At 36.3% G+C, this 25,024-nt stretch overlaps 1 protein-coding gene across 3 annotated transcripts in view; it reads right to left on the minus strand.

The window, feature by feature from the left end:
- Positions 1-2,888: 2,888 nt before the first annotated feature.
- Positions 2,889-25,024, minus strand: part of LOC127792082 (ribosome biogenesis protein BRX1 homolog 2-like) — a 33,685-nt gene continuing 11,549 nt past the window's right edge. The window contains exons 1-9 of one of the 3 annotated variants that reach the window (XM_052322418.1): positions 8,628-8,865; positions 7,775-7,985; positions 7,531-7,672; positions 7,199-7,277; positions 6,898-7,022; positions 5,968-6,069; positions 3,751-3,819; positions 3,561-3,659; positions 2,889-3,232 (exon numbers count right to left, since the gene is read on the minus strand). In XM_052322418.1, the coding sequence (XP_052178378.1) occupies positions 3,101-3,232; positions 3,561-3,659; positions 3,751-3,819; positions 5,968-6,069; positions 6,898-7,022; positions 7,199-7,277; positions 7,531-7,672; positions 7,775-7,971 (945 nt within the window). In that variant the 5' untranslated portion in view covers positions 7,972-7,985; positions 8,628-8,865 and the 3' untranslated portion in view covers positions 2,889-3,100. Of the gene's footprint in view, positions 3,233-3,560; positions 3,660-3,750; positions 3,820-5,967; positions 6,070-6,897; positions 7,023-7,198; positions 7,281-7,530; positions 7,673-7,774; positions 7,986-8,627; positions 8,866-25,024 lie in introns of those variants that run through there. The other 2 variants (XM_052322415.1, XM_052322417.1) reach the window with 2 other exon arrangements.

A 25,024-nucleotide genomic window follows, 5' to 3' on the forward strand; every position in this document is an offset into this window, starting at 1 on the left:
TAAAGAATAACACAATAAATATATACTTAATACATATTGTATTTAACTCTTAAAAAATTATATTTTTATATAGACACGTGCGTGATAAGATTTGACCCTTTTAAGTGAATTGGATGAACTAGCTATGGGGTGGGATTGGCCCTGGCCCCAAACCCCAACCACCCTTTTTGTATTCTTTATTTGGATAGCTTTAGGTCAAAAATTAACCTCTTAATTCTTATATTATTGTATTTTCAGATTAAATTTAAATTACAGTAAACTTGGAGTTTTGTCTCTCGGATAATTAAAAAAATATATTGTTTTAATAATCAATGATTACATTTTTAATAATATTTGTATATTAATATATTATATATTATATATAACTTATCAATATAGAAGAATATCATAAAAATATTAAAAATAAATATCTAAATAATATTTTTCAAATTTAAATTTGTTTGATATATAGGGGAACAGCATATAGCTAGTCATGCATCCTCCTCCTCAGCTCATACAGCTTTAGCAGCTAGCTAGTACTAGTAGGCTATGCCTGTGCATGGGAATGGGATGGCCCAACAACCGCGAGCAGAACGGAGCGTCCGCATGCAGGCAGCAAGCTTGGCTACCGGCTAGGCATGTGGGTTGCTATCTATGTGTGTGAGAGTATCTGCATCTGCATGTATACATGTGGTGGTGGATGCCAGTGCTTTGAACGCCATATATATATAAATATATATATAAGCAGACAGACAAGAGAGTACGAACGATGTTACAGGCAAGTACAGATAATTATGAGTGCAGGCAGGCGTGTGGCATTTGGCTGCCGAACCCGAAAGTAATGCAACCAAACCAACGGCTGAAGAAAGGAGAACAAGACATTTCTAATGATATTTAGCGCGCTATGAAATAGATAGGCTTAGGCTTGGATATCGTATATGAAGGCCAAGGGACCAATCCAATCTTGCACTGCATATATATGGATGGATGGAGATGTAACGACTAACGTCGCCCAGACAATATATAAATAAATTAACAATGCAAAGCTTTTGTCGTACGTGATACCACGCGTTCTCTGTATTTTCTTTTTGTTGTGGAGGTGGAGGTGGAGGCGTAGTTATTGAGGACAGTTGTAAGAGGAGATCGATCAATTTATCAGAAGAGGACTTATAATAATTATATATATAAAAAAAAGTATCATCTTTCATGAGTAAATGTGAACTGAAAGTACACAGCCCTTATCACTAATGCATGTGCACATACATATATATATATGTACGTAAATAAAAAGCAAAGATTCCTGATTTGAAAAAAAAAAAAAAAAAAAGGAAGAAAAGCGGATCAAAGATTCCAGATTTGAATAGTAGAGGGGTCCTCGTGATGACAGATAAGGCCATCGGGAATCGGGCATCACTGCGGAATCAGGCAGCAGGCGGCGAGCTATTTGTCATTTGTTAGATAGATGGATAGATAGAAGCAGCGGTGGCTGTGCAATCGCTTTCCAATAAAATCAAAAAAGGCTAGCTCATTGTGTTTCCCCTAGCAGACAAACATGCATATGTAGTGCTTATGATTAATTAATGTTGAAAATTAGAGTCAGTGATCAAAGCAGGCGCACCTTCTTCGCCTACTTGCCCTCGAAAAAATATTAAATTAATTAATTGCTGAAATTCGCCTCCAAATATCAACAAACCACCACTCCGTTCTCAAATCAAATGAGGAGGCTGGATCTCATAAATACATGATGGGACGTGCGTCAAGAAAAAAGAGACCAATAATGATGCTAGCTAACATTTGGTCGTCCTTATTGTCCTTTATTCGCCCAATTCAAATAATCTATACCCATTATCATTACGGGGCAGCAAACTACCAAAAATCAAACCTGGAATTGAAACAAAGATCATGAGATGGTCTGGGTATTGTTAGCCATTATTAATTATACATAAACATACATGGGGCATAACGTGAGTGATGAGAGAGAAAGGGCGCATGGGGCCTGGCCTGGACCGGACCCCATGTGATGAACATTTCAATATATATATATATATATATTTAGAGAGAGAGATGGGAGAGATCAAAGGGATCACGGAAACAGAACAAGAAGAAGAATCCAAAACGAAGGATGGAGGATGGCGCATATGACAGTGACATTGACAATGCAAGTGATGCGGCAGCAGCAGCCATAGTAATAGACTTGGTCATGGTAATATACCGCGGGGATGGTGGTGATGAATGATGAAGGTGGTTGATCATGTTGTCCGTACGTTATAAAATGTGGGTTGTTTAATTACAAATTAAATAAAGATAGGGATAAAAAGATGACGATAAAACTTGGAGAAAAGCAAGTGAAGATATCATGATGATAGATTGGGGATGAGGAATAAGGTATGGGAGTCATCTGCCACTCCCACTGCTACGCGCAGGCTGCAAACATTTCAGACTCCACACGTTCTGGTCCCCCCCACAAATCCATTATTATCATCCTCCTCGTCGCCTTGCACCCTTTTACCTTAACTTGGCGACTATTTTCTTGTTCGTCAAAAACCAAAAAAAAAAAAACCATTGTGAATCTCAATCTCGCCCATCCAGGTCGATGTAAGGAATAAGGATCCGTCTTAAACAATGCAATTAAATTTAATTTGGATCAGTTGGAAACAAAAAAAAAAAAAAAAATTGCAATACATGGGCTAAGCAAAGCCAAACTCTCGACAAGACATAAACATTCAAAGATCTTGGGGTTGGGGACCTTGGTTCAATCAACCTGGGACCCACTTTTATGATACTTTAGTCTAATCAGTTCTCACCAATTTTGGTTTCCAATTTTGCTACTTTCTCACAAGAGGAAGAGGAAGAGGATGCAATTTCCAGTCTTCCTCCCCAACTTGGAGGAGACCCAGCAAAAATCAAAATGTTAGGGGAAGATGGCATGATTGATGAACATCATATCCCAATTCAAAATAATGGCTATTTAATACATCCCATGCGGGCACAAGTTGCCCTGTGTTTTTTTTTTTTGTGGCTTTGGGTTTCTGGGTGGGGGGACCTCCTTACCTACCAGGAAATGAAAGATAATCAAGAAAGGTACATCAAATAACAGGTAAATATTTGGTGAACTAATTTATCATTCTTTCCACATATCTGCAAACTCGTCAGGTTCCAGTGGATTTGACAGCTCATGCATCTTCCTCCTCGTTTTAGCTTTCACTTTCTTTGCAAATTTACCAGCTTTCTGCCTCTTCTCTAATGCTCGAATCTGGAAACATCGGGAAAGGGTTTGAAACACCGACAGCAAGATCAGACGAGATTTCCAACATGGTCCGGGCCAAGGATCAATTAAAACTCCAAAACTAAAGGAAAAAGGTTGTGGAACTCGAAAACATCTGATACTTGGCCAGACAAACTTTCCTTGAAATCCCCTTTCTTTCAAAAAAGATAGGAAACATAGAGAAAAAGCACACCTACCCTGATTTTACATGCTATTCCCGGCCAAAATTATTTCACAGTATATGACAGCAAAGCAAAAATGACACTGAATCTTCTATAACTTCCAAAACCAATATGGATGCATTAAAAAATCTTACCTGGTTAGGTGAAACATAAAAGGGATTCTCATATAGTGTTGGGCCCCCAAAGCTGCCTCCAAATATCTTGATAGGGTTCAAACAAAATCTTGGACCAACCTGTTAGAATTAGCAAACGTACAAGTTAACTCACTATAAATAAAAAAACAGCCTTGTATTATGTATTAATACGAGTATAATCACTAGAAACCTCAACAAGCGTCATTTTATCCAGGCCCCCTCTGTCCACTTTATCTGCTTCACTATGAGGAACAGATATCTGTTGAGAAGTGAAAAAAGCATGATTAACATAAGAACGTTGAGGCCTTTGCATAGCAGGGGAACAAACCAACTAAATCAATAAAACATCCGATACTTTTGACATAAGGGTATAAAGAATTACATGTTAATCCTCGTCAATTATCTCAAATTACAAAAAATGTTAAAATGATGCTCTGTAATTTGAGCAGGGGTACGACAATGATGCAGTTATGTAATTAGGTGTAGGACATATCATCATACGTATTGAATTGAAATTGGATACAAGTATGCGGAGACATTGTGAACTCCTAAAAATTCTGTTAAAGCAAAACAAAAAAATTTATAAGACTATAAGATAAAGTTAACTGTATGGCATTAAATGTTGGGCAGTAAAGCAGCAATAACCACAAGCCGCCTTCTTCCAAAATATGAGCATAACAGAAAAGAGGATATTATGAAGTGACCCCTATTAAAGATAAGATGCAGCATGGGACTCAATTGAGATAATTTGATTAAGTGAACCAAAAACCAATTGAGGCTTCCGTGGAAACGGTAGATAGAATGGAAGTAGTCTAGCCCAAAATGTGAAGGAACACCCAAAAAAAAAAAAAAAAATGGTGACAAACTCATGTTTCATATGAGTTAATAAGGATTTCTATAAAATATGTGGTCACAGATAGAGCTGACTGGTGAGCCAAAATTGGTGGGAAACTCTTAAAAAGGATTACAGCTAAAAATACATTTTACACAAGAATATACTTGAAACCAGATTATATTTAGTGTGGAGGGGGAAGTTTCTCTTACGTCCCAACATGGAAAAATATATTTTCCCCTCATTAACAAATGCTAGATTCTCCTTACTTGAATATGAATTATATTACAGAATCTGAAATTTCAATTTGGTTGCGGGGATGGATGCATATCCCAAACTCTTTCTCTTATCATATAGGCACAAGTACAGGAAGGGCAACAGAAGAGTCCATGTAACATGAGCACATCAACCTAACATCAAATTTAGAAATTTGACCAGAAATGAATCGAAATCCCCATGAAATGTAAAATTTTGACAGTAAATACAAATAAAATAGGGTATATATGATTAATAAGTATTATATCAGCACATGGCATCACATATTATTCAAAGATAGTAGCACTGCTTCCTATGAAGCAAAGGGAGCTTAAACTTAGATATGACATGTGAAGTGCAACCCCACAAACTGGCTGTTGCTGGAAGCATTGTCCAGATGGCCAATAACTGACAAATCAGATGGTTCCAATTCAAGCACCCTCCCCCCCCCCCCCCAAAAAAAAAAAAGGGAAAAAAAATCTGATGGTTTCAGGTTTCTCGTGAAACTTTTTCATATGAAGATGGTGTTAGAACTTTTCCATAGTTGATATTGTGAAACCAACCTGTAAAACATAGAAACATGACACCATGTGATTTGTTAGTTGACTTAAATGTGGACGCTGTTTCCAGCAATTGACATTATGAATGTTGTGTCACTAACCCTAACTTGGTTATGATAAGGTGCAGTCAATGATGATGATGAACTGACAAGTCAGATGCCCTATCATATGCAAATTCAAGTATAAGCAACTCAACCATGAAATTAGAGAAAAAGACATCAGAAAACCAAATCATGGGTGTTGATGGAACAATATCTAACCAAAGAAAATTCATGCTTTGGATGATTAGGTTGATAATTGCATCACCATAAGATGCAGGCCATGTAACACTACCCAACCTTAATTATCTTAACTGCTCTCTCTCTCTCTCTCACACACACCCGCCCGCCCGCCCGACCGCTGAAAGCCTAATTGGGCTCATACAAAATACCTTTTGAGGAAGCTTATTCCAGTTCTCATATTAAGATCTTAAGAGGGTAAACCGTAAACCACCGCCCCTCCCCCTCCCCCCCCGCACCCCCGGGCCCCAAAAAAATAAAAATAAAAGAACAACCAAGCATCTTTTAGCAGCAAAACATTTATACGCTGTGATACTTCAACAGATTTTACCACCAAGGAATAAACTAAATATGAATGTGCACCAATAGAATATGAGGGCATGACACAGAATTCCAATTTTAGATTCCAAACAATAGAATTTTTCAATAATTTACAATTTTATTTAACATAATATAGTTCAAGATAATGGATACCAACCAACCTGGTAATTCCGGAACCATATGTGATCATCAACAATTGAGAAAACAAATACGTGATCATGATAAGGTTTAGATTTCCTGTGGTCTTTTGGAGTTCCAAATATCTGGCAAAAACAGTACATCAAATATAAAAAGGATCATTAATAATCCAGATAAGAAACTTCAATCTTTAATACACGAATGTGAGAAAATCACATAGAGAATGATCTTCTAAGTGAGATCCAATGAACTCTCATAAAAGGAGGTAGTAACAATGATTGCATATTAAAAAAAAAAAAAGAGTAAAATCTGGTTACATTTATATGGCATCCAAGGAAAGGGCAGTTACCAAGGATTTTACTAAATACTGGATTTACTTTTATGTAGATATGCTAAAGAGTTGACGCAATGCTTCATCAGCTTAAACATTATGACCAAACATACAAAAGTCTAATAAACATCAGAAACAAATTAGAAAAGTGAATATATTGATTGTCTATGATGAAATGACTTCATACAAGAATCTTAGACAAAGTATAGTGTCTGCCCAAAACCCAAAACCAGGAACACAGGTCAGCTTGATCATGACGCTTAATGAAAACAGAGCCTGCAAGCATTGAGACCATAACCAAAACAGGCCATAGACTTTATTGTTTTTAATGTTTGCATATATACAAAAATACAACTTCATACAGATAGCAAGCCTCCCCCCTTCCCAAAATAATAATAAGAATGATAATAACTAAATGAAGGAGTAGAGAGAGAAACCCGCCAAATGACATAGGAATCTTGTACTTGGAGAGAGGAGAGTTCCTCCCTCACTGGAGAAAGTAACCTCTAGATATTAGTTGCAAATTCTTTACATTAATTTACTTTCACGTGACTCCAAACTTGCATCCACAATTTGGTAACAGGATGTTATGATTTGGACAGTGGAAGGCAGATCAACAAACCTGCAAGAACATCTCTTTCAGGAGTTTCCAGTGAGGGCTTTTATCAAAATTACTTGAGAAGGTCAAAATCGGTCTTGAACCTTTCAGATGATTTCCAGTAAGCTTCAACTCTTCCATTGTGTGAACTTGATAACAAATCAAAACTGAGTAATTAGGCCAGGCTTCCAGTGTGTACAACAGAGAAAAAAGAGAGAATTATACAAAAATATGCACAACACCATGGAAACTGGTGCATGACACAGCAGTAGCAGATAACACAACCATATATACCAGTAAAACTTGGGACAGAGCAAGAAATTACCAGCATTGACTAAAAATTTCACTGATGGACCACTGGGACACTTCACCATCCATAGGTAAAGGTCGTTGTGCTTTCTGCACTGCTAATGTAGAAGAAACCATAAGTGATCCTGTGAAAAGCTACAGTCCTCAATATACTCTATGCTTAAATTGTAAAGCATTCATTCAAAAATAAAATAACCTAACATGACACATCAACTCTGATCACAACAAGATGTAAAACCAACCCAAATTGCCATACATTCAGACTTTTCTACAACAGAATCTACTGATTTAAGAAATAACCCATTTGACAAAACTAGAATGTGCTAGGAGAAGACCAAAAATAATTACCTCGAAAAACAAGCAAGAAGAACAACCTTTCAGCTCAACTAGCTCATTTAGAGTTGCACCCTTACTTTCTTTAGATTCAACCTTGTTATCCTTCTTACAATGGGGCAAGAGTGACACCACATTCAACATCAAATGCCGATACCTGAATACCATAAAATTCATGAAACTAGCCAGCATGGTGCAAGAAATTTGTAAAATTTATGAAAAAAGAAGGGGAAAAAAAGAAAAAAAAATGAACTTCCACCTGTAATTGATGCGGCGTGAACAAGTAACCAAAACCTTCTCTTTATTTCTAAAAGCTGTAAAATCTGTTTCTTTCTCTTCAGTCCTACCATCTTTCCAACCCACAAGTGTTCTTTTAGGTCTTTCTGTAGCAATTTCATCTATTTTTACAGTTGCATCCACCTCAGATGATTCACTGTGTTTCCGTTTCTTTACCATTGAATCTTTAATATCTAACATAGAAAAGAAGAATATAAAGATATATATAAATACAAATATTGCAGTAAAAAAAAAAAGAAGCAGGAGCACAGGTTTTAGGGTTTCACCACAACCAAAGAGAAGAAATTGAAAGTTGAGAGTTTCACCTCAGAGCACTAAACCCTAAATTCTAGTTATGAAGGTAGGGTGTAGTCAGAGTTACTAGAATTGCAATCAAAACGAGTCAAACCAAGCTTCACTGAGCTCCAGCTCGACTCGGGTTGCCACCAAGCTCGAGCTCGCCAGAGCCTGGTGAGCTCGGGCTTGAGCTCGAATTTTTGTTTGAAAAAACCTAATAATCAACCTGATAATCAACAAATATAACTTTAAATCAAGCCAACCTCATAACCAACAAATATAACATCAACATGATAATCAAGTAATAATAAAATCCCATATCTACCAAAACTAAATCCACTCATCCAATGGACTCCAAGAGCCTAGTTTTCCACTACAGTATGCATATGGACATGAAAGATAAACATTAGAAAAAAAACTCAAAAATAAGTACCAGTATGCATGCGGACGTGAAAGATAAACAACAGACAAAACTCAACAATAACCTATTTCAGAACAAGAAGCATAGAACATATTGGCATGGTATTAAAAAAAATAACCACTAAGAGGAGGCTGTGCGGTGGGGGCGGCAGAGAGGGAGCGGCTGTGCGGCGGGGGCGAGAGGCGGCAAAGAGGGAGGATGCAGCGGCGGGCGGCGGTGGTAGGCAACGGCCCTGTAGCGGCTGGCTTCAGAGAGGGCGGCGAGAAGCTTCACTGTAGGTCTCTTCTTCTTTGAAGCCGGCGGCAAGAGGCTTCACTGTGGGTCTCTTCTTCTCTGAAGCCGGCGGCGACAGGCTGTAGGTCTTATTCATTCTTCCCTCCAATTTAGGGTTTATAGTATTTATATGGTGTGTTTTGTAATTTATAATATATAAAATATAAGAAAATAATTTAAATAATTACTATATTTTTATAATACCATTATTTATATATATATATTGATATAATACTATACAGTTAATAATAGCCTTATTTAAAACAAATAAAAAATCTAATCACTATTGTAAATTATTATTGATTTTGGATATAATTATTATTAAAAATATTAGAATATCATGTCAATTTATATAAAATTTAAATCAAATAAAGTTTTGACTCATTTGTATCCTACTCTTAGAGATAGCAATGGAACAGAAAGAGAATCCCTATACTTGAATAACCATTAGTGTCCTCGTTCGTTGACCCAACCCAATAGGTATTTTGTTTCACCTTACCCTATCCTATTATTTCGATTTCCTAAGATAAGGGGTACTAGTAAATTTCGATATATAAAATTTATAGTTAAAATAATTTCATAATCATAACAATTTTGTAAGGTAAGTTGGCTAGTTAATTGCTGCTGGAAAACTAGAAAAAAAATAATCAAAAGAAAAAATATCAAGAATAAGAAGCAAAGGAATATTATGTTATTGATGCAAGCAAAACATATAATGAGTTAATTAGAGATGAAGAATTACTAATATCTATTAATAGGAGTAAGTGGACTGAAACCTCATGACGCTTCCATTTTTTTAACACAATAGAACTTCAGAGTAATATTATTAACTAAGCACCTGCCAGCCACCTATAGAGAAGTAGCAAAACCGAACCAAACTATGCAACAACACAAGCTAGAAGACAATTCGATCTAATATGATGCAATAAGGAATGGAATGGAATAGAAACACAAACAGAGCCAACCAAAAGCCCAAAAGGATTATTGACAAACCAGCGTAATCTCACCCAAAAATAACATGGCAATAGAAGCAGAAGAAGAAAAAGAAAAAAAAAAAAAAACAGTCAAAGAAAATACTAGCCTATATCTTAAACCTTGCACTTGGGCAACAACCAAGAATAAGCGTTATGAGATATAATCCAACAACATACCTTGATTAGTTAGTTCATTGCAAACTTAAAACAGAGAAGACAAGCGAAAGGAGAAACATACTATAATTAGAAGCAAGGTGAAAACGAGCGAGATGAGTTAGAGTTGGGAGGGGTGGCCTATCAACAGATTGGGGTTAGGGTTTTTGCAACTGAATGTCTGATGAGATTATTGTCGATTTTTTTTATTTGTGGTTGCGGGTGCAGGCTGCAAGGCCCAATGGCCTTTACCCTGGTCAAGAAATTGGGCCTATTGGGCTTTCGTTTTTGTCAAGTGAATTGAATTATAAATGACAAAGATAGATCTTTTTCTTTTCTTAGAAAAATGAGATTGGGTGGGTTTTGGGAAAATTAGAATATGTTATGTTAATGAAGTATCAAGAAAATATTAATAATTTTTTTCTGTAAATAAATGTTTTATAAAATTAATTCTTTAACCATTTAAAAAATTAAATAAAAGTAAGTATTGATTTTTGTTTTTTTAGCTAAATTAAGGTATCAAAGATCAAGGAAGAACATGTATAATTAGTATGAGCAAAGGAACATATACATCTGTTTGTTACTTTTTCCTTTTAGAGTACTTTAACTCAGACGTAAAGGTATTGTTAAGGGCTACCAATTTAGTATAATTAGTATTGTTGTAACAACCTATTTTATTAAGCATGTTATAATTTAAGAAATTTGGGATAATTTTTTTTTTTTTAAGAACAATCTCAACATCATATTAATTTCAAAACTTTTCATTTACTTACCTAGCATCATACATCATAAATGCTAGGCTAGGTATTCACCAATAGCGAAAGCATCAATCGAACATAAGCATACGTCGAACCATATTAATAATACATGATCGCTTCGGACATATCCCATAATACAAGACTATTCATCAACATAACATAAATTTTTTAACATGACTTGAAACATAACATAAGACAACCAAATCTTCATGGATAAGCAGAACATCGAATCTAAACGTATAATCTATCGGTCATGTCATCATGTGCCTCAAACCCTAACTTTATCATTAACCATAAACAAGGCTATCTATCATCATTTCTCAAAACATTCCGAATTAGATGTTGCAGAACTTAAACACATGGACTACATAACATTCAATCATTACATCTTACACTTTGCTAAGTGCCATATCATGTCTCATTTATCATCGTTTATGCTACAATCATCATTCAAAACGTTTGAATATTTCACCGGTAAAGCCCAAGTTAGATGATGAATCATCTAAGTAAGGGTATATGAACATATTTCGTCCATGAATACAAAATGCAACATAAACATCATTCATTTCGTTTGAATCGACCGCACCCAACTGTTACTCTTCATTTTAACAGCCTCCTTACCAGATCGAGGTGTATGCGTGCACCATTGGCAGAGTAGCGGCGCCAGTCCCGAATCCCAAACTCTTATGTGTAGCATGATCAATATTATCATCTTGAATATATGCATAATTCATCATCAATACATGTAAATGCACTCTACATGATGTATAACATAACATAGCATGCCAATATGATAGAATCATTTGCATAAAACTAGTTTTGGGTTGAACCACTTACCTTTTGCACTAAGTTCAAAACATCTCAAAAAATGTGCATCGCCTCAATTTGTGTGCAAATCTCAATTTTGGTGCCAAACCTCAAAAGTCGCACAAATCACTTAACCTTGAGCACAACAATCCTATAAATCATATTTAATCACAGAAAATATCAATACATCAATTTCTTCATATTTTTCTCCACTTTTCTCCCATTTTCTTATCTAAAATTTCAAATAAATATATTTTTAACTATTTTCTCGAATTTTTTTCAACAACAATTCATAATATTCTAAGAACTTCAAAAGAAAATTCCAGATCATACCTCAAAGCTTCGTTTGCATGCAAAATAATGCTGGTCGTTGTGGAAACCGAGAAACTAGGAAGGCCAATTCCAAAACTTTTTGCCCAGGCCTCTAGATCTAGATTTTTCATGAATTTAGGAATTTTTTCATAACTTTTCGGACCCAATCGCCCCCTCAAGCTCCTCTACCAAATGGCTCACGGGCCCCCACTCGCGGGGTCCAGCTGGCACTTGCACTGCACGGGCAGGTTGTTTTCTTCCTCTAGCTCTCCAGACAGCTCACGTTCCACCTGGTTTTTTTGCCATATCTCCCTCATCCCAGCTTTGTTTTGCCTCCCGTTTGAACCTACACCTTCATCTCTTCATCCTCTATAGGATTATAGATTCAAATCAATTGATTGGAGCCATTTTTTGACTGCTCAACTCGATTTTTCGACAAAACTTGATTTTTCGTTGGATCTCCATATCTCTTTCATCTCTAAACGAAAATTGTTCAAATTTCACAGGAATGATCCTCTATACTTGGGGAACAAAAGCCCCTCATTCGTTGCCATCAATTTATTCCCGAAATCTCAAATCTGAGAGTTTAATTTTCTTTTTCATTTCGACATCTCTGAATACCTCTATTTATAGGCAATTTTGAGCCTCCAAATGCTCGTTCTCGACCAACCCAAAGCCCTTAGAGCTTTTACCTACCTCAGATTGACCTATAACATGAAAATCCTACCAAAATCACCATTTGCAGAGATTTCACAAAACGATCAGATTTTCGATCGATTTTTTGTCAAAATCCTGCCACCCTCATGGTTGTTGTCGGCCAAGCTTTGACCCTAAGGCATCGCCGACCAACCCCCGTGGGTTCCCCATGGCCAAAATCGGCGGTCGACGATCGAAAAAGCTACCGGTCGGTTTCCCATTGCCAATATTTTATGGATTTTACACTTTTTCCCCCTCTAGTTTTTTTCTCTTATGTTTTGGCCCATTTTCACCAAGCCCTTGAACTTTTCATAATTGAAATTGAGACCCTCAAGTCCTAAAACTTCCATCTCATTCACGAAGATTTCGGAAAAACATCATTCTAACCTCCCTTTGGCAATTTCGGGAAACTGCACTTAGGCCTGAATCTTCATTTTGGCCATAAACTCTTTTGTTTCTTCCTGAAACCACTGAAGGATTGCACTACATACCAAATATGAACGTCATCAAGGTTCTTTTGACTTCCCGAAAGTCCCCTACAATTATTTGGTTTCTTAACCTAAATTGCAGTTGTATTTTAGTTGTACCAAAAATCGTTTTTGATTCAATTTCTTTTGATATCATAAATCATGTCTCTGATAGAGTTGTAACCTGGGAGCCAATCATAAAAGTTGTGAGTTTGCTGCATTTCTAATTAATCTTGGACATATTTTGATTAATATCAGTATTTCTCTTATAATACGTGGCAATACATTTATCTTTATATTTTACTATTTAGATGAGTCCCAAGAGTGTAGCAATGTCAATCGAGTTATGATGAGATCATACTAATGAGATCGAATGACTGATGTTTCATTCTTTAACTATTCCTGGTCATATAGGACTATAAAGTGAGGCCTCTATAGTATCGTCAAGACCAGTACACATTATGCATGCTCGTAAGGAGGGTAGTTGATCTCATTGACTACTTGTGTGGTGACACTAATGCAAGTGCGTAGGTGCTCATTAGTGAATGCGTTCACTGAATGACCTAACTTGAGAACACCCAGATGGTAATTCTCACTAAATGTCAATTGGGAGTTCTATGTGGCGACAGGTGCTAGTAATCTCTTTTTCTGATGTACCACAATTATCTTGTATGAGGAGTGTCATGTTTTGATGCCACTGTACGGGGTCCAGTAAGATGGGTCCCTAATAGGGTGGTTATTGAGTATGATCCGAATCATACGAAGGTAAGTGAGTACGCAAGATGGAATCTATCGACCTTAGTAAGATTTAAAAGGTATATGCCTTATGTGAATGATGAAGTCACAACTCGATGAGTCGTTAACCAAAGCAGATAGTTGAGAATTAATAAGAGTTATTAATTCGACTATATGAGTTGTGAACTTAACATTTGTACACATAGTGTTGGTTATTAGAAGTTTAACATTTTACCATACTTCTAGACTATATCGGGGCATTGTGATAGAAGGATCGAATAACACTGAAACTTGTCATGAAAAGGTTCATTAGAAGTGCTATTTGCATTTCATTATGATATGGGGGTCATGATACGTTGCTAGACATCAATTTTGGTCTAAGGGCAAGATAATAATTTTTCTCATGTGATGAAATAAATTAAGGATCATAATCAAAGAATTTTATTAGGAGTATGATTCTATAAATTGCCCTTTATCATTTTCATAGTGAACCTATAAGGTCACACACAAACAAAGAGTAGTTTCATGAAAATTTTAGTGGGACCAAAAAAAGTTTTTGGGGCCCATAAGAATTCATGGATTTTTGGGGCGAGCTAGCACTCGCGGAAAAGTCCATGAGATGTCAACAAAATGAGCAAAAAATAAAACAAGGTAAAAACCCACAATTGGGTTTGGGCCTTGATCCAACATGTTTATAACATATTTAGGTTTTCTTTAAATCCTTAGTTTGACTAGGTTTTGGGTTGGATCTTGGCCCATCATGTTTAATAACATGCTTGGCCTTTCTATAAATACCTAGTTTGAATAGGGTTTGGAGTATGGCTCTTCATTTTGTCTCATAACCCCATTTGGCTTTCTAGAGGGAGAAAGTTGGTTTTTGAGAAAAACCAACTATATCTCTAAGTGTTGAATTAGATCTTCCATACTTGATGCAAGAAGATCGAAGGGGCATGCTCATAGACATCAATTAAAGCTTCTCTTTGGTGTGGATCACTTATAGAGGGTGAGTAACACCTCGTGGCACAAAGATTCATCCATTCTTCATCGGATAATCAAAATGTTTGATTTTTCATTATATATTTATATTCTTGAAGTGATTATATATTTGCAAATTAGATCAGTTCATTTTGGGTTTCAAGATTACCAAAGAGTTTGGTTGATCTAAATAATTTTTAAATTTTCGCTGCATTTGGATCCAAGAAACCCAATAGTCTCAAAATAATCGTCAATACCATATTGATTTCTTTAGACATCTTACCTCCAGGGCACTCCCTACAGTTAATTCAATCACTCATAATTGTACCAAAATTACTCTATAACCTCAATTTATCTACAAATTGCATTTTTACCCCTAAGAAAATTACTCTTGAGCCCTTTGAAAATTTTTGGGTATTACATTGCACTTGCAACCACAAATAAAAAAAATCGACAATAATCTCATCAAACATTCAGTTGCAAAAACCCTAACCCTAATTTGTTGGTAGGCCGCCCTTCTCCAACTCCAACTCATCTCGCTCGTTTTAACTCCGCTTCTGATTGTAGTATGCTTCTCATCTCGCTCGTCTTCTCTGTTTTAAGTTTGCAATGAACTAACTGATTAGGGTTTGTTGTTGGATTATATCTCATAATGCTTGCTCTTGGTTGTTGCCCAAGTGCGGGGTTTAAGATATAGGCTGGTATTTTCTTTAACTGTTGTTTCTTTCTTCTTCTGCCATGTTGCTTTTGGGTGAGGCTACGCTGGTTTGTCAATAATCCTTTTGGGCTTTTGGTTGGCTCTGTTTGTGTTTCTATTCCATTCCATTCCATTCCTTGTTGCAACATATTAGACCAGACTATCTTCTACCTTGTGTTGTTGCATAATTTGGTTCGATTTTGCTACTTCTCTGTAGGTGGCTAGCATGTGCTTTGTTAATAATATTACTCTAGAGCCCTATTGTGTTAATAAAATGGAAGCGCCGTGAGGTTTCAGCCAACCTGCTCCTATTGATAGATATTGGTGATTCTTCATCTCCAATTGACTCATTATATATTTTGCTTGCATCAATAACATAATATTTCTTTGCTTCTTGTTCTTGATATTTTTTCTTTCGATTATTTTTTTTCCAGTTTCCTAGGAATAATTAACAAGCCAACTTAGCTTAAAAAATTGTTATGATTATGAAATTATTTCAACTGTAAATTTTATATATCAAAATTTACTAGTACCCCTCATTACCCTAAGGTATCGGAATAATAGGGTAGGGTAGGGTGAAACAAAATACCCATTAGGTTGGGTACAGGGGATAAGTGTTAGATATGAGCCCTAAAGACCAGTTCCAGTGACACAAAGGGACTCGATCTTGTAATTCTTTAAATATTATTTAAATGGCAAGTTTATGTTTTTATTTAAATTGCAATATGGTTTAAATTATAAAACATATATCCATTAGTATAATAAGAAGTGGATACCATTCTTAAGTGTTAAGAATACGAGTTACGGATAATCCACAATTTGTTATACTATAAACATGTTCCTGGCCATAGAATTCCTATCATGGATGATAGCAACTCGTAAAGGCCAGCACATTGTCTTCCTCCTTGTTTCAGTATGAGATACTGAAAGATAAGGTTGGTGAGTCTCGTGCCATTCTGTATGAGCTATAGAAGGAAGATAAGTGGGTGCTCGTTACAAGAACGAGTTCACTGAACGGGACTGTTAACATTAAATCACATGGGTTATTTCTCACGGGTCAATGATTTAATGTTAGCTGCGATTTTACAACTAGTCCTTAGACCTGAGATGACATGGATATCTGTGTATTGGTGGATTAGGATATCAACGATATCATGTGGTTGTTCTAATCAAGGATAATCATACGTATCTATGTGCCTGATTCAGTGATACATGAGGTATGTGTGCATTAGACATGGAATCTATCACCTCGAGATTTATGAGGAGGATATCCTATGCGATCCAGTAATCACTTGACGATAAATCCTTGGCCGAGGTAATATGACGATGGAATTTGTTCCATACGGGTTGTGTCATAATTTGTCAAGATTGATTTTGGATTTGGTCATATGACAAGATTAAGAGATTCGACCTACTGACCATGATCTCATATCTTGTCGGGATATAGGATGATAGAAGGACCGTATTGTATGGTAACGTAGTAAAAGGTTCACAATACCCGCTTCACAATAAATTGGGTAATCATGATATATTGCTAGATGTCACTCATGGTTTACGAGAATTAATTGTTGATTATTCTTGTTGCCAATTTATTTGTGGACCCAGAAAGTCCCACCCAAAAAGAAATTACTTTCAAAGAGAAAATAAATAAATTAGTAATTTTATAATTACTAATTATAGTGCATTTATTTATTGGATAAATAAGAGTAATTAAATAATTATATTATGAATGTAATTATTTAATCATAGATTGGGTTGGGCCTTTTGCTAGTACATTAGGCTTGGCCCAATGGCACTATTGGATTCAAATAAATTCCATTGGATTGGGCTTGGTCCAATTGCATTAAATGGAATGGGCTTGAGAAGCCCAACCCATTTAATGAAGAATAGTTTTTAATTGGAACTATAAATAGCTCCAAACTCTTATTTTCTCTCATAAGTGTCTTCTTGATTCACTTGAATGTAGAGAGAATTTTGGAGAAGTGTTCTTGAATCCAAGAGGTAAGTTAGAAATTTTTGTGAAAAATTTCTTCTACTTATCTTCTCTCTTTGATATTCTTGAATAGAAGTGATTTCGGGTGGACCGACTCGGCATCCTACACTTGGAGGATTATACGGCGGGAAATCTAACGGTGAAATAAGATTTCATCAAAGAGGTATTTTTCGTTTATGCCTTCGTTTTATTAAACCATAATTTCTGAAAAACGGGATACCTCCAAATTAAATTTTAATTTCCGCTGCGCATATGATAAGATCTATGTAACTCAACAGTGGTATCAGAGCCATCGTTTTTCAGTTTTATGGTTTTATTCATGTGATTATTGGACATTGAATTGGTATTTTGAAAAATAAAACAATTTTGGATGAGATCCGAAGAAGAGTTGCATGCCGGCAGCGTTTTAAAACTGATTTAACACTGTTAGACAGTGCTGGAATCAGTTTTGGCGTAACTGGAAGTATCGAAATTTGTTTCGGGACGGACGGGCAGTACCGGGTGCATCCCGGGGGGCAACCAGCACGCTGGGTGCGTGCTGGGCGCGCCCCAGCGCGCCCAGACGCGAGCGTTGGGCGCGCTGGGCGCGCATGGGCGCGCCCAGATGCGCGCCCATGCGCGCAAGGCGCGGGGCTAGCCCGCGCCGCGCGGGCAGGTGCGCGGGCAGGGCCCGCGCACCAGCGCCGCGCGCTGGTGGGTGCGCGGGCCCCGCCCGCGCACCACCGCGCGGAATGCGCGCGCAGTGCGCGCACTATGCGCGCGCACTGTGCGCGCAGTGGGGGCTGGCCCCCCCCCCTCTGTCTGCCATTGGCAGATTTATTTATTTATTATTATTTTTAATTGTTTTAAATAAAAATAATAATAATAAAATAAATAATAATAATTGTTATTATTATTTGTTTTATTTAAAATAATTAAAATAATAATAAATAAAATAAATAATAATAATTGTTATTATTATTTCATTTATTTATTTGTTTTATTATTTAAAAATAAAAATAGAATAAATAATAATAATTGTTATTATTATTTGTTTTATTTAAAATAATAATGATAATGAATAAAATAAATAATAATAATTGTTATTATTATTTGTTTTATTTATTTGTTTTATTTAAAATAATAATAATAATGAATAAAATAAATAATAATAATTGTTATTATTATTTTATTTATTTATTTTATTATTTAAAAAAAAATACCAATGTATAATTAGTTATACAATTGTCCAATAATCATATGATTGCTTATAATATGCTTTTAATTGTTAATAGCATGTTGTGGATGCCTTGTTGCATATCGGTAATGGTCATGGACTTAGGACACTACATGGATGATGTATGTGTGATGTGGATGTATGGATTATTTTATTTAACGGCCTGCGTGCCGAAGGTAGCCGTCTTTTTCATGACGGTTGTAAAATAATTATTTATTGTTTTAATTTTATTGTAAAAGTAGTTTATAGTAAATTGTAAAAGCAATGGATTCACATCAATCGAGGCACGGCTTGGAGTGAAGTCATTGATGGCAAAATAATCAAGGAAATGAAGACCCTATGTGAAAGGGTTATGCTTGTAATAGTTATAGGCGTTTCCTTATTTATTCACCCACGAATGCACCGCACAATTCCAATGGCTGGAATTGCGCTTAGAATGCATGATTGAGTCCATGACCATATCGACTAATTTTATGCAATGTTTATTTACATAGTTGATGTATGTTAAAACGTTGCATGTGAAAAGTGAGACCAATTAATTAAAAAATCTCCCATATTTATAAAATTAAATTGTAACCGGTTGGACCTTAAGAGTTAAGACAATCTAATCGGGGCTCTCCATCACGGTAGAAATTGGGGCTTTTTAATTTGTGTGTTGATCGGCTATGGATACATAGGGGTTGCACATTGATTAAAATACTTTGATTTCTATTTAAAACATTTGATGAGATGGGGATGCACAAATATCGTGACCCAAGAATCTATTATGTGAGGCAATCGATATTCAACTGTGCAGACTTGTCAGCGTGATGGTATGATTTAACTATGTTCAATTGCCAAGAAACTATTATGTGAGGTACATTGGACTGGGAGCCGAAACAAAATATTTGGGCCGTACATAAGATGTACTGGACAAGCGTTGTCCACTTATTGAATTTATTATTCCAAGAATCTATTATGTGAGGAGTAATAAAATTAATAAGAATCCAAATACCCACTAGAATTCATGCCAATGTGAATTTGTTTTTTTTCTTCAAATGGGAGTAAGGAATTTGAAAAACTCAGTGGGAGGTACTGTTTGATTTAAAGACCAAAATCAGATAGTTAAGAAAACAAGATATCTAATAATCTACTTATTTTCTGCAGATATATCAAATGGCTTCACTAAATGCACTTTCTAAATTTGTTGACGCAAACCGGCTAACTGGACCAAATTTCAACGACTGGCTTCTAAATTTGAAATTGATTACAAACTTAAAAAAAATCACATATATCTTGGAAACGCCTATCCCTGAGCCAACTGTTGAACATATTACTCAGGAGGAACAAGATACACTCAATAAGTGGCAAGATGATGATCTTGTTGCTAAGAGTTACATCTTGCTTACTATGAGTCAAGAGTTACAGCGGCAGCATAATAAGATGCCAAATGCGTATTCGATTATTGCTCGTTTACAAGAGTTGTATGGTGAGCGAAGTCGAAGTGCTAGATATGAGATATCTAAATCAATCTTTCGAGCAAAGATGTCTGCTGGAGGATCAGTTGGAGACCATGTTCTCAAAATGATCTCCTGGATGGATAAACTGAATGAATTAGATGCTCCAATGCATCAATATCTTCAAATAGATGCAATTCTTCAGTCTTTGCCAGATTCGTATGGGGGTTTTATTTCAAACTTCTATATGAACAAGATTGAGTGTACCCCGGCGGAACTTATGAATATGCTAATAACGGCCCAGGGTACCATGAAAACAGGCACTGTGATGGCTGTGTCCTCTACTAGTAAGACTAGAAAGGGGAAAGGTAAAAAGAAGGCCACCCAAGCAACTAAAGTGATTGAAAAGAAGAAGGGAAAAACTGTTGCCAAAGGAAAATGTTTCCATTGTGGCAAAGAGGGACATTGGAAAAGGAACTGTAAAGATTACCTTAGTTCCTTGAAGAAGGAAGCGACAGGTATGATGATAGTTCATGAGTATTTTTCCATTGCTTACTCTTCTACTTTATGGATTCTAGATTCTGGAGCGACAACTCATGTTTGTGCATCTATACAGGATCTGGAACAAAGTAGAAGGCTTGCAGATAATGAGATTGTGCTAAAGGTAGCAAATGGGGCAAGAGTTGCAGCCACAGCTATCGGCACTGTATCTTTAATTTTATCACATGAACATAGTTTAATTTTAAACAATTGTTTATGTGTACCTGGAGCTTTTAAGAACATTATTTCTATTCCTGTATTGGTGAAAGAAAATTATGAATTTTCTTTTAAGAATAATGTTTGTGAAATTTATTTTAGAAATAAATTGATTGCTACTGGTAATTTTGTCAATAGTCTTTACATTTTGAATGTGACTGTTGATAATAGTGAGCATCTGCATGTATCAAATAATAATAAGAGACCACGTGATAACCCAAATTCTAAAATTCTGTGGCATTACAGATTGGGTCATATAGGGGATGACAGAATCACTAAGTTGGAGAAAGATGGGCTTTTGGGTCCATTAGGTTCTGAACCATATCCAACTTGTGAATCTTGTATCCTTGGAAAGATGACCAAATTGCCTTTTACTGGGCAAGGTATAAGGGTCACAGAATTGTTAGGACTTATACATTCGGATGTGTGTGGGCCTATTAATGTAATAGCCCGAGGAGGTTATCAATACTTTATAACTTTTACAGATGATATGTCTAGATATGGATATGTTTATCTCATGAGACATAAATCTGAATCTTTTGAAATGTTCAAAGATTTTAAAGCTGAAGTAGAAAATCAAACTGGTAAAAAGATAAAGGCCTTACGATCAGATCGTGGAGGTGAGTATCTTAGTAACGAGTTTGAAGATTTTCTTAAAGTCTCAGGTATTATTTCACAACGGACCCCACCAGGAACGCCTCAACTGAATGGAGTTTCAGAAAGGAGGAATCGGACTTTATTAGATATGGTTCGAAGTATGTTAAGTTGTACAGACTTACCTTTGTTTCTATGGGGACACGCCCTTCTTACTGCAATATATATCTTAAACAGAGTTTCTTCCAAGTCAGTTCCTACAACACCACATGAGATATGGTTTGATAGGAAGCCTAGTCTTAAACATGTTAAGATTTGGGGATGTACAGCTTTTGTGAAAAAGCTTAAATCAGAGAAACTTGAGACACGATCTTTAAAGGGTAGTTTCGTGGGTTATCCTAAAGATACCTTAGGATATGAGTTCTATATTCCTGAACTGCAACAAGTAGTTGTAAGCAGGAATGCCATTTTTCTTGAAAAAGAGTTTATTCAAGAAAGAGGCAATGAAAGGAAAATAGAACTTGGTGAAGGGTTCACCGAGCCTGAAACTATGCCACGAGATGTCCAAGTACCAATTGAGGAGCCAGGGTCGAGTGTTGCACGTCCCATTAGAAGAAGTGAGAGGATACCCCATCAACCTGAGAGATATGGTTTTCTAAATGAACAAGAGTTGTTCTTTGTAGGAGATAATGATCACTCAGATGATCCTACCACTTACCAAGAGGCGATATCAGATATCGACTCGAAAAGATGGCTAGAAGCCATGAAATCTGAAATGGATTCCATGTATGAGAACCAAGTCTGGACTCTTGTAGATCCACCAGAAGGTATAGTACCTATTGGATGTAAATGGGTCTTCAAGAAGAAGATAGGTTCAGATGGAAAGGTAGAGACCTATAAAGCAAGACTTGTGGCAAAAGGTTATCGACAAAGACAAGGGATTGACTATGAAGAAACCTTTTCTCCAGTCGTCATGCTTAAATCCATTAGAATTTTACTAGCCATTGCTGCTCATTATGACTATGAGATTTGGCAAATGGATGTGAAAACAGCCTTCTTAAATGGTTATATAGATCAGGAAATCTATATGGAACAACCTGAAGGCTTCACACCTAAAGTTAACGCAGGGAAGGTATGCAAGCTTAAGAGATCCATTTATGGTCTTAAGCAAGCATCCAGAAGTTGGAACATTCGTTTTGATGATGAAGTCAAATCGTTTGGTTTCATACAAAACGTTGATGAACCCTGTGTTTATAAAAAGGCTAGTGGGAGTGCAATAGCATTTTTGGTCTTATATGTAGATGATATCTTACTCATTGGGAATGATGTAGGGTTGTTGTCAAAAATAAAGGTCTGGTTGTCAAGTAAGTTCTCCATGAAAGATTTGGGAGAAGCAGCCTATATTCTCGGTATACGGATCTATAGAGATAGAACCAAGAGATTGATAGGACTCTCCCAAAATAAGTACATAGAAAGAGTGTTGAAGAGGTTCAACATGGAAGATTCCAAAAGAGGACTGTTGCCCTTTAGACATGGAATCCACCTCTCTCGTGATATGTGCCCCAAGACACAAGAAGAGAGAGAACGCATGTCTAGGATTCCTTATGCTTCAGCAATAGGAAGCCTAATGTATGCAATGCTATGTACTAGGCCTGATATTGCTCATGCTGTAAGTGTTACAAGCAGATATCAGTCTAATCCAGGTGAGCAACACTGGATTGCCGTTAAGAATATCCTTAAATATTTGAAAAGAACTAAGGATTTGATCCTTACTTATGGTGAAGGAGAACTGAAAGTGGAGGGTTACACAGATTCTGATTTTCAATCAGATGTTGATGATAGAAAGTCTATCTCTGGATATGTGTTTACCTGCAACGGAGGAGTATTCAGTTGGAAGAGTTCCAAACAGGATACGACTGCCGATTCTACAACAGAAGCCGAGTATATTGCAGCATCGGATGCTGCAAAGGAAGCAGTCTGGGTCAAAAAGTTTGTGACAGAACTTGGAGTGGTTCCTTCTATAAAGTCTGCCGTCCCCTTGTTTTGCGACAACAATGGAGCCATAGCGCAAGCTAAGGAACCGAGGTCTCACCAGAAGTCCAAACATATTGAAAGACGCTTCCATCTCATTAGAGAGATCATTGGTAGAGGAGATGTCAATGTGCAGAGAATAGATACATCACAGAATGCAGCAGATCCACTGACTAAGGCCATGAACCAGAAGCAACTAGATTTTCATCTAGATAGGTGGGGTATGAGATACCACACTGAATGGTCTTAGTGCTAGTGGGAGATTGTTAGATATGAGCCCTAAAGACCAGTTCCAGTGACACAAAGGGACTCGATCTTGTAATTCTTTAAATATTATTTAAATGGCAAGTTTATGTTTTTATTTAAATTGCAATATGGTTTAAATTATAAAACATATATCCATTAGTATAATAAGAAGTGGATACCATTCTTAAGTGTTAAGAATACGAGTTACGGATAATCCACAATTTGTTATACTATAAACATGTTCCTGGCCATAGAATTCCTATCATGGATGATAGCAACTCGTAAAGGCCAGCACATTGTCTTCCTCCTTGTTTCAGTATGAGATACTGAAAGATAAGGTTGGTGAGTCTCGTGCCATTCTGTATGAGCTATAGAAGGAAGATAAGTGGGTGCTCGTTACAAGAACGAGTTCACTGAACGGGACTGTTAACATTAAATCACATGGGTTATTTCTCACGGGTCAATGATTTAATGTTAGCTGCGATTTTACAACTAGTCCTTAGACCTGAGATGACATGGATATCTGTGTATTGGTGGATTAGGATATCAACGATATCATGTGGTTGTTCTAATCAAGGATAATCATACGTATCTATGTGCCTGATTCAGTGATACATGAGGTATGTGTGCATTAGACATGGAATCTATCACCTCGAGATTTATGAGGAGGATATCCTATGCGATCCAGTAATCACTTGACGATAAATCCTTGGCCGAGGTAATATGACGATGGAATTTGTTCCATACGGGTTGTGTCATAATTTGTCAAGATTGATTTTGGATTTGGTCATATGACAAGATTAAGAGATTCGACCTACTGACCATGATCTCATATCTTGTCGGGATATAGGATGATAGAAGGACCGTATTGTATGGTAACGTAGTAAAAGGTTCACAATACCCGCTTCACAATAAATTGGGTAATCATGATATATTGCTAGATGTCACTCATGGTTTACGAGAATTAATTGTTGATTATTCTTGTTGCCAATTTATTTGTGGACCCAGAAAGTCCCACCCAAAAAGAAATTACTTTCAAAGAGAAAATAAATAAATTAGTAATTTTATAATTACTAATTATAGTGCATTTATTTATTGGATAAATAAGAGTAATTAAATAATTATATTATGAATGTAATTATTTAATCATAGATTGGGTTGGGCCTTTTGCTAGTACATTAGGCTTGGCCCAATGGCACTATTGGATTCAAATAAATTCCATTGGATTGGGCTTGGTCCAATTGCATTAAATGGAATGGGCTTGAGAAGCCCAACCCATTTAATGAAGAATAGTTTTTAATTGGAACTATAAATAGCTCCAAACTCTTATTTTCTCTCATAAGTGTCTTCTTGATTCACTTGAATGTAGAGAGAATTTTGGAGAAGTGTTCTTGAA

Source organism: Diospyros lotus, chromosome 15, assembly GCF_014633365.1.
Source record: "Diospyros lotus cultivar Yz01 chromosome 15, ASM1463336v1, whole genome shotgun sequence".
NCBI lineage: Eukaryota > Viridiplantae > Streptophyta > Magnoliopsida > Ericales > Ebenaceae > Diospyros > Diospyros lotus.